The following is a 15,764-nucleotide window of genomic DNA, read 5'->3' on the forward strand; positions in this document are numbered from 1 at the left end:
ATAACGTCACAGTGAATATACCATAGTGAATATACCATAACGTCACAGTGAGTATACCATAGTGAATATACCATAACGTCGCAGTGAGTATACCATAGTGAATATACCATGACGTCACTGTCAGTATGGCATAGTGAATATATGATAACGTCACCGTGAGTAAACCATCTTGTAGAGAATACAACATGACGTCACAGTGACTTTACCATAGTGAATATACCATAATATCACAGTGAATCTGCCACAGTGAATATAACATAACGTCACAGTGAATGTACCATAACGACACAGTGATTATACCATAGTGAATACACCATGACGTCACAGTGAGTATACCATAGTGTATATACCATAACGACAGAGTGAGTATACCATGGTGAATATACCATACCGTCACAGTGAGTATACCAGTAGAGGATACTAAACGACTTTCCGTGGAATTCCATTTTTATTAAACGAGTTAAATAAAATGGTATTTCATGGAAGCGAGTTTAGTATGCTGTTTATTACTCTCCAACAAAAATTGATAGAAACTGCCTACAGTGTGATGACTTTCAGCTTTCTGCGAGTTAAGCAAGGTCTTATACCATTGTGACAGAGGTATTAGCATTGTGACGTCATATCTGTAAATCGCTATGACGTCATTACACTAGCGTAATATTGCGTAAAAATATTACACTGCAGTATCTTTCACAGGCGAGTAATAATAGTGAATATACCAAAACGACACAGTGAATATACCATAGTGAATGTACCATAACGTCACAGTGAATAGACCTCAAGGTGATAATGAATGTAACATATTGCCACAAGGAATATACTGCGAAGCCACACTGATTATACCTTGGTCCCAAAATAGATATGCAGTAACTCCACACGCGAAACTAAGTATGACCTTATTAATGATAAATGTACAACCGTCCTCCTACATGTACACCATACCTGGTTCAGTATAACACACTCTGCGGTAAAAAGAAATCCATTCCATATACCCCAAAAGAATAAAGTTTCTTATTGCCAAGGAAAACTATTTAAAAATGAAAATACGCCACAGAAAACAAACTACAGATTACTAGGTTCTGTTCATTGTGGCATATCTAACATATAAATGTTTCGATTATTTTGTTTGATTTTTGTTTGTTATTCATCGCTTTTCAGATTTGTTTCTATGATCTCTGATGGATAAAATTCTCTTTGGCATTGATTTAAAATTAAATAAACAATAATAATCTAGATTATATAAATGATAGTTTGGTGATGATTTGACAGAATCCATTTAATCTCATGCTGAGAAATCTTTTCCTTGCATGTGCTTCCACAGTTAGCAAGTAATGCCTGATATGAAATCTTATTAATAGAAATATAGTATCTCGATGTATCATTTAAGACGATATAACTATTTAGCACCCAAAACCGCTTCCACAGAATATGGTGCTATTGGTAGATCAAGCGATATAAACAACAATACAATGTTTTGGAGACCATTATGTCGTGACCAGTTACAATTGAATGACATTCACTACTATCTAAAGATTGTCAGCTGTACTTTTCCCTCTCACGACACTGGTTATTTCCGTGTACAAACTGAACAAATAACAAATGACTTTGAATGATAAATATAATGTGAAACACTAAGAGTTTTTGTTAGAGAAACTGTATACTACAGATATTAACAACAAATGAGCCCAAATGATTTATAAACGCTGAAAAACACACGATCAAACCGATGTATTTGGATATATGCATCAGATGATCCACCGGCTCTTTTCCACGACCCTCACACCACCCCTGCTTTAACCCCCAACCCCCTAAGCTAGTTCCACGTGACCGGAATTGTTTACCCGCAGGGTGGTAGCAGTCATATGACAGTGATCACGGTTATTTGTGGAAAGAGCAACCCTCACGTGAGCTTGATCTGTTCTATTTGAAAGGATATTAGGTCAACCGGGTATAATTCCCCGCTGGGTACTCCAGTTCACACGCACACGGTTATCGCCCAATTGACAGACACCCATTTGACAGACACCCAATTGACAGACACTGAACTAGAAGGTTAATTAGGGTAACACCTACGGGTATAATGGAACAGTCCACTGTCTAGTGAGTAGAGCAGGGTGAGCCTGAAACAGGTTCGCTACTGCGAAGTTTGATTGTGGGTAAATAGAACTTTGTTGTGATTAAATGATAAATGATTTCTCTTCTCAAAATTGATTTTAATATCAATTACTATCGAATATAAAAACAGGTTTGTCACTGAGAGGTTTGATTGAGTTTATTGATAGAAAAGCCACCTCCCAATAATAGCATATGTACAACAGAAGTTAACTGAGAAAACGTTTTTTTGGAGAGATATAGATATGTACATATTTGAAAACATTTCTGATTTGCAGTAAATGAGACACCTGCATTGCCATGTAAGATCAGATTAATACAAATCAGTGTTCTGATTTTAACAATCCTTTCTAAAGATTGTAACAGTTTATGTCTTTGAATATAATACAATGGACGTTGAAGGAAGTAATGAAAAACATTCTCACATCCATGGCCACATCACATGATGCGTCATATTTTGAGTATTTATTCTAAATAAATCGTAATTAAGTGCACTCGTCATATATCATAATATTGTGTGCAAAACATATAACTTCTTTATTCCATATGAATATTTAGGTTCACATTTGTCTTTATTTGATTTATATGATACAACAGTGTCGCAATTTCTAATAGCTAAGCTAGTGTTTTCAATATGATGATGCCGACTCCCGTTAGACTAGAAGGTTAAACCGAAATATTTATGAAAATAAATTGTTTTTATATTGCAGCAATAAAAATTCAAATTACTGTCTTTTCGTCCATCTTTCAAAATAAATAATATAGCTTCAGTTTGTTCCTGTGTTTTTATTTGGACTATTCCATTATAATGTGTAGGTAACAGGTAGTAGATAAGCTGTTCACTGAACCGTAAATGTTGTTGTTTTAAGGTGTCTGCGAACTGGCTGTCTGCGTAATGGGAGGACACCACGCACACATATACATGTGCGTTACTGTGTGATTGTATAATCAAGGTCGCCATTAAACCTACCGGATTAAATCTAAAACGGACGCCTAAGTTTGGTTTCATGCCGCTTTGAGAAAGTGAGTGAATATGGTTTTACGACGCCTTTAGCTATATTCCAGCAATATTACGGGACACCAGAAATGGGCTTCACACATTGTAACCATGTGGGGAATCGAACCCGGTTCATCGTTGTGACGAGCGGACGCTTTAACCACTAAGCTATCCCACCGCCATCAATCCTTCAACACACTATAATAGATGCATAAAAGAAAACAGTGTTTGATAATTCATGAACAATATTTTGTCTGTGTATTAGGGCTACACGGTATTACCATAGTCTGTCTCACAGTCCCTGAACCACATTATTTTCCCTACTGCCAAGCCCTCTCTGCAGTGCTAAAGCCCTAAATAAAGCAAGTCTAGCTTGTCAAGTTCAAGCAAATCTCTGGTCTCCCTGGAGCTCCTTTTCAATTTAATTAAGGATTGACTGTGTATTTCTTTCGTTGCATTGAGGTATGAAACTAAAAACCAATGTGCAAACTTTTGTAAGAATCCGCTACGCGGATTCATACAGTTTGCACATTGGTTTTTAGTTTCATACCTCAATGCAACGAAAGAAATACACAGTCAATCCTTATAATTAAATTCAACATCAAATACTATATGCTTTCAACAATATTTTATTTAAACACAATCAAATTCATCGAAACAGATATCTTTGTTACCACCGATTAACATTTTCGGTGTAAGAATTCGGTAATGGCGTGACATGACTCAGGTGACTCATTTACATAAAATGACACGCCTACCAAACCATCAGCCAATCAGCATAGAGCACACAATAAAAATTTAATAACTTCGAATGGACGACTACAGACAATAAACATCCACAAAAAGAAACACAAAATGGGGTGTTAAACTATTCCAAGGTAGATATACACAATTCATATAAATATTATTTTCAAATTCCATCCTACGTATATTTTCTCAAAATGAAACACAGTTCATCAGCACAAAGTTGTTTTTTTAAAAATGGAACAATTATCAGAATGAGATTAAATTATGTAGATCTAACCGAGAAAAATGATTTGCTATAAAGTTACCTAGTTCAAAGTTTACATAGTTGGGTCTGTCATAGTCAGGTTTCTAGATATTGTTTTCGTTCTGTTTATTTAGATTGGTCGTTCGAGAGCGAGGGGAGGACTGTGGATTTTTCAACAATTACACCAGAGGAACTTAACACAAAGTTTTCTAAACTGAGGCAGAGCCTAAAAACCAGGAAACAAGATGTGAAAATATGCCGGCTGCACATGCTGCCGAGTATCACAAGAACACTTTAAAAAATGTTCGTTCTGCCCTGAAAAGACACTTAAATGATATCGGGAGAGATATTGACATTGTAAGAGATAAGCAGTTTAAGTCTGCAAATGATATGCTTGATGCTAAATTAAAGTACAATGTACAACATGGCTTGTCACGTCCCACACAACATAAATCAATCATTGAAACAAGTGATCTGATGAAAATTAGCACTTATCTGCATTCGGCATCCAATCCTGTTATCCTCCGGTACAAAGTATGGTACGACTTGGCCATCCATTTTGTAAGTCGTGGTCTTGAATTTCACCAGCAGCTTACGCCCACATCCTTTGAATTTGCGGTAGATGATAGCAATGTTGAATATGTCCCACTGTCCCACGAAACGAAACAAAAAAACATCCAGGGTGGTCTCAGCAGCGATGAAGGGCAAAGCGACAAACGAATGTACGCGACGAATGATATAAACCAATGTCCCGTCAATGCACTTCGCCAGCTCCTTGACAAAAGTGACCCAAATGCCGGATCACTTTTTTCGCACTGTAATAAAGATGCACTTAGTTCTCCAGACGCACACAACATTTGGTATACATTAACCCCAGTCAAAAAATACCAGTTCACTCGTTTCATGTCTGACATATGTCGCAATGCCCAATGTAGTCAGTCATACACTGCTCATTGCCTTCGCGCCACAGCAATCCAAGCCATGAGTGACGCTGGCTTTGAACTTCGTCACATAATGTTTATGAGTGGCCATAGGAATGAAAGTTCCGTGCGTAGTTATAGTCGCCACACAACGACTACTCAAAAACTAAGAATTAGCGAGATGCTTTCCGACATTGTAACGCCTCGACAAGAGCATGCGCATGTTGGAACATCAGTTCATGGCATCGCAATCCCAGTCATATCACAGCCCCTTTCCACTTGCGCAAATACTGCTGCCACTAACAATCTCAGTTCCACTAACTTCATGTCATCGGGCTTCATTTCCAATTCTCACTTTTCAAACTGTGTCTTTCAGTTCGCTGGTAATAATTGAAATGTTTGAACTTGAAACTTTGCCGTTACCGGAACGCGTCACGTTGTGTTGTTCCGCTCTGATTCGCAACCCCGATGTTAGCTTGGTTGATTGACAGCTGTTTGGGGGTGCTCTATGCTGATTGGCTAATGGTTTGGTAGGCGTGTCATTTTATATAAATGAGTCACCTGAGTCATGTCACGCCTTTACCGAATTCTTACACCGAAAATGTTAATCGGTGGTAACAAAGATATCTGTTTCGATGAATTTGATTGTGTTTAAATAAAATATTGTTGAAAGCATATAGTATTTGTTGTTGAATTTAATTATAAGGATTGACTGTGTATTTCTTTCGTTGCATTGAGGTATGAAACTAAAAACCAATGTGCAAACTTTTGTAAGAATCCGCTACATTATTTGATAAACGTTTGAAACGATGTGTTTGGGATGGCTTATCATCGACTTGCATTGCACACGTCATCTCGTGATTTGCCGATGTTTTTGTAGATCTGGTTGATGCTGTTATCTCTAACAAACTTTCTATTTCTTCCAGGTCTAAATCATCCGGAAAATCAATGTTATCCGTGCTAAGAGTTGCAACGTTTCCGGTAGACTGATCTTCGAAAATCGACTCAAAATTCCCCAGATCAAAACGTCCGTACTTGGAATCGGCCATCTTGTTGGAATGTAAACAAGACAAGTTGCAGACGACCGTTCGCTGACTGCACGTGGTAACCACAGTAACCAGTCAAATAATGTATTATGACAAACACTTTTTTATTAAATAAACACTTTATTAACGTTAACGGATAATTTTGAGTTATTTGTTTATGTTAACCACAATGTATCACTTCAATGTTTATCCAAAGTTCATTAAGGTACCCGAGTGCAAGGGAATTCCCTCGCAGTGTAAAGGTATTCCCCGACATTCCTCAGGTCCGAAAGTAGTCCGGTTCGGTGGGCGTGGCTTATTTTTTTAGATTCATTGGGAAATGAAATCAAAAGAAATGTTCCCAGTTAACCAATCAGATTGCCAGAATTTTAATGAACACAATAAAAATTTAATTATATGGGTTTGTTTGTTACTATCAAAATTATATATATTCAGAGACTAACCATGAGTCTAGGTATTACCAGTATACCGGTATATCGCAATACGCTTTTCAAACGATACGTATTACAATATTTTTTCTGAGAACCAGTATCTTGGGTAAAGAACATATATGATGTTTTGTGATTATCGTTTTGGTTTAGATTAAAATCTACACATACATTCATTCACAACAGATGTTTTCCTTGGCTATTGAATGACAAAACTGCATATTTTAATGCAACAAATTGTGTAAAGAGGAAAATAGAATTTATGATTGCAACCTAATTTTGAGATTGCTGTTATCAGAGCCATAACATATATAGAGATTACTTAACGAGTGTCTGTCAGATACCATTTATCTGACAACGAGTTGTAAGATAAATGGTATCTGACAGACACGAGTACAGCAATCTATATCTTACACACCGAAAATCACACCACTTTTGGATCAAATCGATGCATATTTTGCCCTTTCTCTGATTGTAGCAGCGCATTAATACATAACACAACATCATGAATGAGTGACGTCACTCAGCAGACTACTTACTACACATGCATTGTGTAACCCTCACACAAGAGTATCAGTCATATTTGTGCATTTTTAAGGCAACAACGATGATGTAAACAGATAAGATCAAAGAACTAATATTAAACACTCAAAAAACATGACTTTGCAACTGTATATGGTTCTTTGTCAAGTGAAATTAATTTCACAGTGTGACGTCATTATTATCGTTCCGAACATGTGCTAGGTGACGCTCATTCAATTTGAATACAGTCATCATCGGAGGATCGCTTGGATTTCTTCGCACGTGTGGGACTTGCACTTCCCTAAAAGTTAATGTTGAATGTACCCCCATACACCGGAGCTGCAAATATTGAGGAGAGTTTGTCATTAAACGTAACCTTTGTGCTGGACTGGGACATTGCGGAGGTTACGTTCACAGTTGAAGGAAGGGAAGCTACTCTTCGTTGACACAGCCTGCTTGCGTTCTCGGCTCTCGACACTGCCACTAAGGATGTGACTTATGTTTCGGTGTTGCGAGGATGAAATTTGACTATAGTTGTTTACACTCTGCATGTTACGATGACCTGATATCTGCATAATGTGAGTTGGAGGAATATTTTCATCAGACAGTTTTTGGACAAGGAATTTTCTTGCTGAATGGTTTGTGAAGTTCCTGTTTTCAAAGCCAGCATGTTTTGACATTCGTCTCATAATAGAACTCAGTTTATTCATACCAACAGGTTGTCGTTTGAACCAGGGGAATTTGCTAGGTGGTTCCTTGGTGTTAGTGGCAATATAGAAAGGAGTATCTGGACTGGAGTACCCTGCAGGACGGAGGCTCGAGTACAGCTTGTACATGGATACTGGACAATGTTCATCATTAGTCGCCCAAGCTTTGGGGTGCATGTTACGGATAGCTAAAGGATTATCCCCTTGGCATGTTTTCGACTGTCTCTCTCTGAATTCAAGAAATTCTCTACCATCTGAGTCAGTTTTAAGTGCAACATGCCCCCCATTTCATGTCAGTGTGTGGTTTGACACAACGGATTCCAAAATGAGTGGTGTTGTTCCGCCACATGGTGTTCAAAATGGATTCGGGATCGTGAGGACCAAGTTGTTTTGTTTCATAGAGTTTGTGAATGTGATCGTCAGTGAGCGATTCAGCACGGCGAGGTAGGTTACCCATTCCTTCACTCTTCAGGACTTTTGATGACAGTGTTTAACTTTTCGAATTCACGATCATTGATAAGTGATGAACAGTAGTGCTTTGACTTAAGGTACCTGTCAAAACTGGACAACATCCCGCGAACTGTAGATGGTTCATAATTGCTGCCATCTTTCTTTCTGAGGTTAATAAAAAGTGTACACAAATTGTCACAAAGTTCTGTTGGTTGAATGGACTCGATAGGACTTGTGTCGCCATTTGCAATCATGAACCCTTGCAAACGCCTCATGTTGTACATTGTTTTAAGTTGTGTCTTTCGGTTCTGATTGTCATGAACGAATTTGTCAATTTGAAAATGATCATATAGTTGTTCAGGGTTTGGGGATCGATCCGTATCGTTACAACCGCCAGGTTCATTTGAAACGTGGCAAGGTAGTTAATGCTGGATCGGTCAAGTTGCAGGAATGGGGGTGGGTGGGGGTCGGGGGTGTTGAGTTATTGAGCATTTTGTGGTAGATCGGGCCTACACCTATCTTGGAATGCAAGCTCCAGACAAGCTCCAGAATGTCCAAATCCAAGACAAACTTCGGGCCGAGTGCATATCTCGCTTAAAGAAAATCTGGAGCTCAGGAGCTGAATGCTCAAAACAAGGTGAATGCCACCAATTCTTTTGTTGTGCCAGTCCTCTCCTATTCCTTTGGAGTAGTTGACTGGACAAAACAACACATCCAGAGTCTTGACCGCCTGACCAGAAGGATCATGTCTGATAACAGAGCCCACCACCATCGTTGCTCTCTTAATCGTTTTTATATGCCAATCAGTTCGGGAGGTTTGATTAATGTTGAAGCTCTTTATGATAGAATTTTATTGTGTATTTTTGCACATATTTATTTTTCGGATGATCCTTTGGTGATGCATGCCAAGACTCATGGTGAAAACAAGGAATTCCACAGCTATTTTAAGGACATAATCTGAAATTTGATGTTGAATTTGTTGCTGACGATGTATTGCTGGACGGTACAGCGATAGGAGTAAACCAGGTGAAGTCCTTGACCACCTCTGCCCAGAGTCATTCATTTGTGGAAACGTTTTCTGAGAAGCCATTGCATCGCCTGTACAGGCAGTGAGTGGAGCAGAACTACAATTCCACCGACTCCTTCGCCTGGATGAAGTCGGCTGGTCTTAAATGTGAAACAGAGGGCTTTCTTTTTGCTGCCCAAGACCAGTCACTTCCCACTCGCAATCGCCTATATGTGATTCGTAAAGAAAATATCAATATGAAATGTCGATTGTATAATGAATTTACAGAGACTGTCCAACACCTTGTCAGTGGATGTCCTTCCTTGGCACAAACAGCATATCTTAAACAACATGATGGCATGGCTTGCTGCACCTGGTACGACCCTGACCATGCTCAAGGCGCAGAGACATAATTACCCCGGATAAGCCAAACTGCCTGTATGGCACTAGAAGGTGAACAGTTATATGACTTATCCGACCGGGTACCCATTCACTGCTGGGTGAACAGAGGCAATTATGAACAAACTCACTTGCCTAAGGTTAGACCACATGTGTCACGTGTGCTTTGTTGTGGGACAGGACTGAAGTCATAGAAGCTCACAGGAGTCAAGCTGCTGAAAACGGTCACCCATCCAAGGACTGTCCGTGACCAACGTTGCTTAACATCACCTGATTTGTGACCTGAGCTCTATGCACAAGACCACATACCATATTACTTGTTGATAATGTCAGAAGAACACAAGCTGACCGACCGGTATATCCCCGGCATCGTTACAAATAACCCAGAAGATTATTAAAGTAATACTAGTGAGTGAGTGAGTTAAGTTTTACGTCGTCTCCAGCAATATTCCAGCAATATCACGACAGGGGACACCACATTGAAAAAATGTGGGGAATCGAACCCGGGTCTTCGGCGTGACGAACGAACGCTTTAACTACGAGGCTACCCACACTCCTCATCATGAGCAGTCTGATTGTTGTCATCTTTCACACACGTAGTTCATCACGTTGATGGTTTGTCTGGTCCAGATTTGACAGGCCGCGGGTATATGGCTAAAATATTGCTGAGTGTAGCAATAGGACGACACTAGAGTAGAGAATGGCAAACTGTCAACAAAATGTAGACCATGTGCGTTAACATTATTTATTCAAAGTGTGTAAAGGAATTGCTTAATAATATCAAAAATGTGTACTTTTATTCAAAAGAACCGAAAAACAAAGACATATGGATGAAACTTGGCATAGGTAGTAGTAGTCGTCGTAGTTGTTGTTGTTGTTGTTGCAGTAGTTGTAGTAATCATCCTCTAGTAGTAGTAGTAGTAGTAGTAGTAGTAGTAGTAGTAGTAGTAGTAGTAGCTGTAGTAGTAATAAACAATGTTAAACTCTGTGCGCTTCACACATTGCAACCATATTGGACTCGAAACCCGCATCGCGAAGCAAGAGATATCGACGCCTTAACCTCCAGGTTACCTCACCGGTAGCACAGTAAGAAGGATATATCAGAATAGATGTAAATAGTACTATAAATGTTCAGAAATGACATCTAAGATTCCCTGTTTACTATTTTTGCTAAACAATTATCATCGTTAATTAAAACCTTGATTATGCCGTCTTGAGTACAATCACCAAAATACACGCATCATCTAAGACATTGATTTGCTAATATTTATAGTACATTTCAAATATACGATCATGCATTTCTGAAGCTTCTGGTTTTTTCTCAAATCCAAGCGTTTAATAATTGTCCAATATCAGAAATATCTTGAATACTTGGGCCCGGGTTTTCGGGGTATTTTCATTAACACTGCCATACATCGAGAATAGTACTACATCTGACTTTAAATGCAAGCCAACATTTTAGAAAAAACTTAATCATGGAAAAGCCAAAACTTTGTCGAGGTCACAGGTTTGGAAAGAATTAAAACCTCAACGTGTCTTCTGAATCTAAGCCATGATCACCGCGAGGAAGATCAACGTCAGGGAGGCCACATGGGTTCCTGCGCCACCGGATTGGGGATAGTTAAAGTCATTCTTATTCACATCGCACATTGCCAGCTTGCCGAGGAACTCCAGCCCTTCTTTGGATCTACGCATGAGATTTCTGACATAGTCTGAGACATCGCCTCCACTTAAGCAAGGGTGTTTCAGGATGTCCATGACCGCCATCTTGCATTCGGGGGTGCACAAATCGGACAGGAGATTACAGTAGACGTTCACGGACTTGAAGAGCGCCTTAGACTCAGCATCGACTTGAAATACAAATTCCCAGACGTTGCAGTTCTTCTCAATGAGGCTCTCACGCCCACAAATATTGATGCTCTTCCACGACACACATCCCCCATTCTTCAGAGCATGTTCTGGGTAGTACCAAAGGAACCCAAAGCACATTTCATCTGATGTTCCATCGCCGTAGAATACCCAGTTCTTCTTATACGTTGATTCGAATTTGCAGGTGGTCACTAAGCTGTCTCCAGGAAGAAGCTCAACTGGATCGTCATAGCTGTAGCGATAAAAAGTATGAGGTAAGAAAATACATGTGTATGTAGCAATTCAGAATTTCAGTAAATATGCTGGTCGTTACAACCCAATTGTGTTACGGCTGACGATGACTATTCTATATTGTTTTACCCAAGCAATTGTTCAAGTATATGACAGTGGTCTGTAAATAATCGAGTCCTTACCAGAAAATCAAGTCATCGATTTTATGAGTAACGATCATGTGATACAATGATGTCAGCAGTCACCGAATCCAACAATCAAAACCTTTTAATTATCTCCCAAGACATTGGTTCATGTGAAACAGTTCAATTCCTGATTCTCAAAGCTAATAAGGTCTCACTTGAAGTAGAGAGGCTGGTCATAGCTGTACTCTGGTTCATTGGTCAGATAGCGGACCCTTTGTCCATTTCGCCTCAGCTCTACGGACGCTGATCTACCTTTAAAGATAAAACATTTACCATTTACTAATGATGCCAGTCTGGAAGCAGCAACAATAACAATGTTAGAATAGTCAAAAGGGAAAGTTTACTTCTTATTTTACGGTACATTTTATATGCGTTCTATGTAGTTGTGCTTTATACTTACTTACTTATGTCCTTCCTTCCTTTCTTCCTTCCTTCCTTACTTATCATTCAATCAATCAATCAATCAATCATTCATATATTCATTCATTCATTTAAATTTAGTTATTTGCCTAATAGAGCGTTCAGTTCATTAACTCACAAGTGATAGGCACATCTGATGTTTCTGTGCATGTTGATTGTCTTGCTAGACAGTGTACTTAGCTGCGGATAATCTGGCCTCACCAGTTCTGTCCCTCACTCTGACAGCGTGAGTTCGAATCCCGGGTGAGACTCAAAGCAAAATTTACTAGATTCTGTGCTTTACGGAGAAAGTGTAATCCCAAATATAACATTAGTCACGTCCTACTCTCCAAATGAGAATGTGTGGATTCATGACTCTATATGATTTTAATTTCACTTTAATAAAGGGACTGTTCATTTGCATGTTGTCGTGCCCTTCCTTATGAGACCGTCGCAAACGTTCACCGGACAGCTCCAGATTTATTTTGAGTTCATGATCGAAAGAACAAATTCATACGCATCCTTCACATTTCCTTTAATGTTTCAGTTGTGTTTTACCAGAAAATCTCATCGATATTACATATCTGCCTGAAAGCATGAACCCCTTTAATAATTCAGGGCCCGTGCATTGAAACTTTGTACAGGTATTTTACATGACAGTGCGTGACGTACTTGTCGCTTGAGATGCGGGTTGTAATTACATTCTGAAAGATTTTCCTGATTTAAGCTGTCCGATTAGGCTTAATGCAGCGATGTCATAATTTAGCACATTAATCCAGAGGGGCTAAGTGGGTTTGGTTTGTTGTTTTACGCCGAACGCAGCAATATTCCAGCTATATGGCGGCGGACTGTAAATAATCGAGTTTAGACCCGACAATCCAGTGATCAACAGCCTGAGTATCGATGTACGCACTTACGTTGACATCTGAGGTAACAGCGGATATTCTGACTTCACCAGTTCTGTGCTTCACTCTGACAGTGACAGTTCGAATCCCTGGTGGGACACAACCCCCAAAAGTACTGGAATCTGTTCTTTATGGAGAAAGTGTAATCCCCAATATAACATATGTCACGTTTGACTCTCACGTTTGAAACCAAACTGACTCTGTCATAATCTGGCACATTACTCTTGAGGGCTAGGTTGGTTTGGTTTGGTTTGGTTTGTTGTTTAACGCCGCACTCAGCAATATTCCAGCTATATGGCGGCGCTCTGTAAATAATCGAGTCTTGACCAGACAATCCAGTTGACATCAGCATGAGCATCGATCTCCGCAATTCGGATACGATAACATGTTTCAACCGCTGTGTGCGGTGTTAAACAACCAACAAACCAAGCATTCAGATGTACATTACTTACCTAAATAATGCATATGATTCAAGGCTGTTGGGACATAGATGGGCTCTGTCATAAGTTTTCGTGTGCATTCAGATGTACATTCTCCTCTGAACGTGACCTCTGATTGTCCAGGGGGGATTGCTAGGTTCATCTGTCCGAGTGACATGAGTGAGCCATTATTCTTTCGTAAGTTGGGGGTGTAAAAGAACGTCATTCCTGAACTGTCCTTCCAGCCTGACACTTCGTTCGGGTTGTTCCAGTGAAACTGAAAAAGAATGGAAATGAAAATAATACACGGTGAGTGAGTGAGTGAGTGAGTGAGTGAGTGAGTGAGTGAGTGAGTGAGTGAGTGAGTGAGTGAGTGAGTGAGTGAGTGAGTGAGTGAGTGAGTGAGTGAGTGAGTGAGTGAGTGAGTGAGTGAGTGAGTGAGTGAGTGAGTGAGTGAGTGAGTGAGTTTTTATTCAACTTTTAGCACGGTGGGGGACACCTGAAGTGAGCTTCACACATTGTACCCATGTGGGGTTCGAACCCGGGTCTTCGGCCTGACGAGAGAATGCTTTAACCACTAGGATACTCCACCACCCGGAAACTGAAGAAGGGTGGACATAACAATAATACCAAGGTGGGGTGGGGGTTGGGGAGTGTTGTTGCTAAAATTGGAAAGAAAAATATGATGTGATGGGTTTGTATCGGTACTCGCGTTGGAATACTTGTTGGCAATTGTGATGTAATAGACTGGTATCCGTGTATCTTGGCAAGGTTGGAAAAAACTCGTTATGTAATGGACTGGTATCCGTGTATCTTGGCAAGGTTGGAAAGAACTCGTTATGTAATGTACTGGTATCCGTGTATCTTGGCAAGGTTGGAAAGAAATTGTGATGTGATGGGATGGTACCACTTTCTAGCAGATATATTATTACGACAGCGTAGCTAGCTCGACATTAGATAAGTATTTCTTTATTATTACAATCTTCATAAAAATACAATGAAACGCCATTAACTTGGACCTCCGTTTAAGGAAAATTAGTATGTTCTATATGCCACTGCGAGTGTGAAAGGTGGATCCACGACGAGTTTGATTCATTCAAAAATACACACAAAGGTCGTACTGCAGCCTGTATGAACTGCTTATTTATCGGGCACAGAATGCGCTGTGTGCAGCCTTAAACAAGTAACAAAGAATATTTATGAATATATGAACATATATATATATGAATATATATGAAAGAAATTTGGTCACTAGTACCTCCAGGGCAAACCGTTTGTATCTTGATTTTCCAAAAAACTAGTCCAAAGTTGTCATTGAGGCATTCTCCAGGAGACCCAACTGTCCAGCCCCCCTAGACCTGCTGTGCATCCCTTCCCAGCATCCATGCCACATTTGTATGGTTCTGTTGGTAGTTCCTCTGCAAAGAAAATAGAGATATACAGCTCACCATTTTTAAGGAATTCTAGGAAGGTCATATTTCTGTACCTTTGCTGTTTCACTCAAAGCCACACTCACCATCAGGACCCAATGGTTGATGTTATGAGCAACGATGAAACATAGGAGAACGATGAAACAATATAACGACGTTACCGACGCTGACCATCCGATCTATTATGTCGCCGGTTACGGCCATTATGCTTAATAACCTGAATTCCCAGACATTGCAAATCATAAAGAAAATGTTCCTATGATATAATCATCACTGCACTGAATACACTGGATTTGGTTTCAGTTGAAAGACTGGTTCGACGCACCTGATGTGTCAGAGCAGCCGTAGACTATGACGTGATGCATGACGTTTTCGTTGTCGATGAGAGGCTTGCTTCCAATGTAGTGGTAGTCCTGGTCAGAGGGGACGTTGAAAATCATGCAGATGTAGGTGGTGTCCTCGGCGGGCACGTCGGTTTCGGGGAAACGGATCGTGAAGTTCCTCACATCTGTGAAGGTGAGATAACGACTTAAGAACGACACTATGTGCATTATTTGGGTAGGTATTAGAGTGAGTGAGCTTCATCATATCTTTGAAGGCTGAATGAATGAATGAATGAATGAATGAATGAATGAATGAATGAATGAGCATATTACCTTGCGGGTCCAGATATACAACATAACCTTTCGTTTCACTCTTAAATCATGACAACGTGTCAACGATGAAAGCATTGCACATACATTCAGGA

General features: G+C 39.7%; 1 protein-coding gene across 1 annotated transcript in view; it reads right to left on the reverse strand.

The window, feature by feature from the left end:
* LOC124275932 (DBH-like monooxygenase protein 1 homolog) overlaps nt 1–15,764 on the reverse strand; it is a 51,528-nt gene that overhangs the window by 13,216 nt on the left and 22,548 nt on the right. The window contains exons 5-9 of the mRNA XM_046711634.1: nt 15,342–15,524; nt 14,922–15,004; nt 13,620–13,863; nt 12,019–12,115; nt 11,118–11,679 (exon numbers count right to left, since the gene is read on the reverse strand). Coding sequence (XP_046567590.1) covers nt 11,124–11,679; nt 12,019–12,115; nt 13,620–13,863; nt 14,922–15,004; nt 15,342–15,524 — 1,163 coding nt within the window. The 3' untranslated portion in view covers nt 11,118–11,123. The remainder of the gene's footprint in view (nt 1–11,117; nt 11,680–12,018; nt 12,116–13,619; nt 13,864–14,921; nt 15,005–15,341; nt 15,525–15,764) is intronic.

This window comes from Haliotis rubra, unplaced genomic scaffold (assembly GCF_003918875.1).
Source record: "Haliotis rubra isolate DU_JTF1 unplaced genomic scaffold, ASM391887v1 Scf204, whole genome shotgun sequence".
NCBI classification, from domain to species: Eukaryota; Metazoa; Mollusca; class Gastropoda; order Lepetellida; family Haliotidae; genus Haliotis; species Haliotis rubra.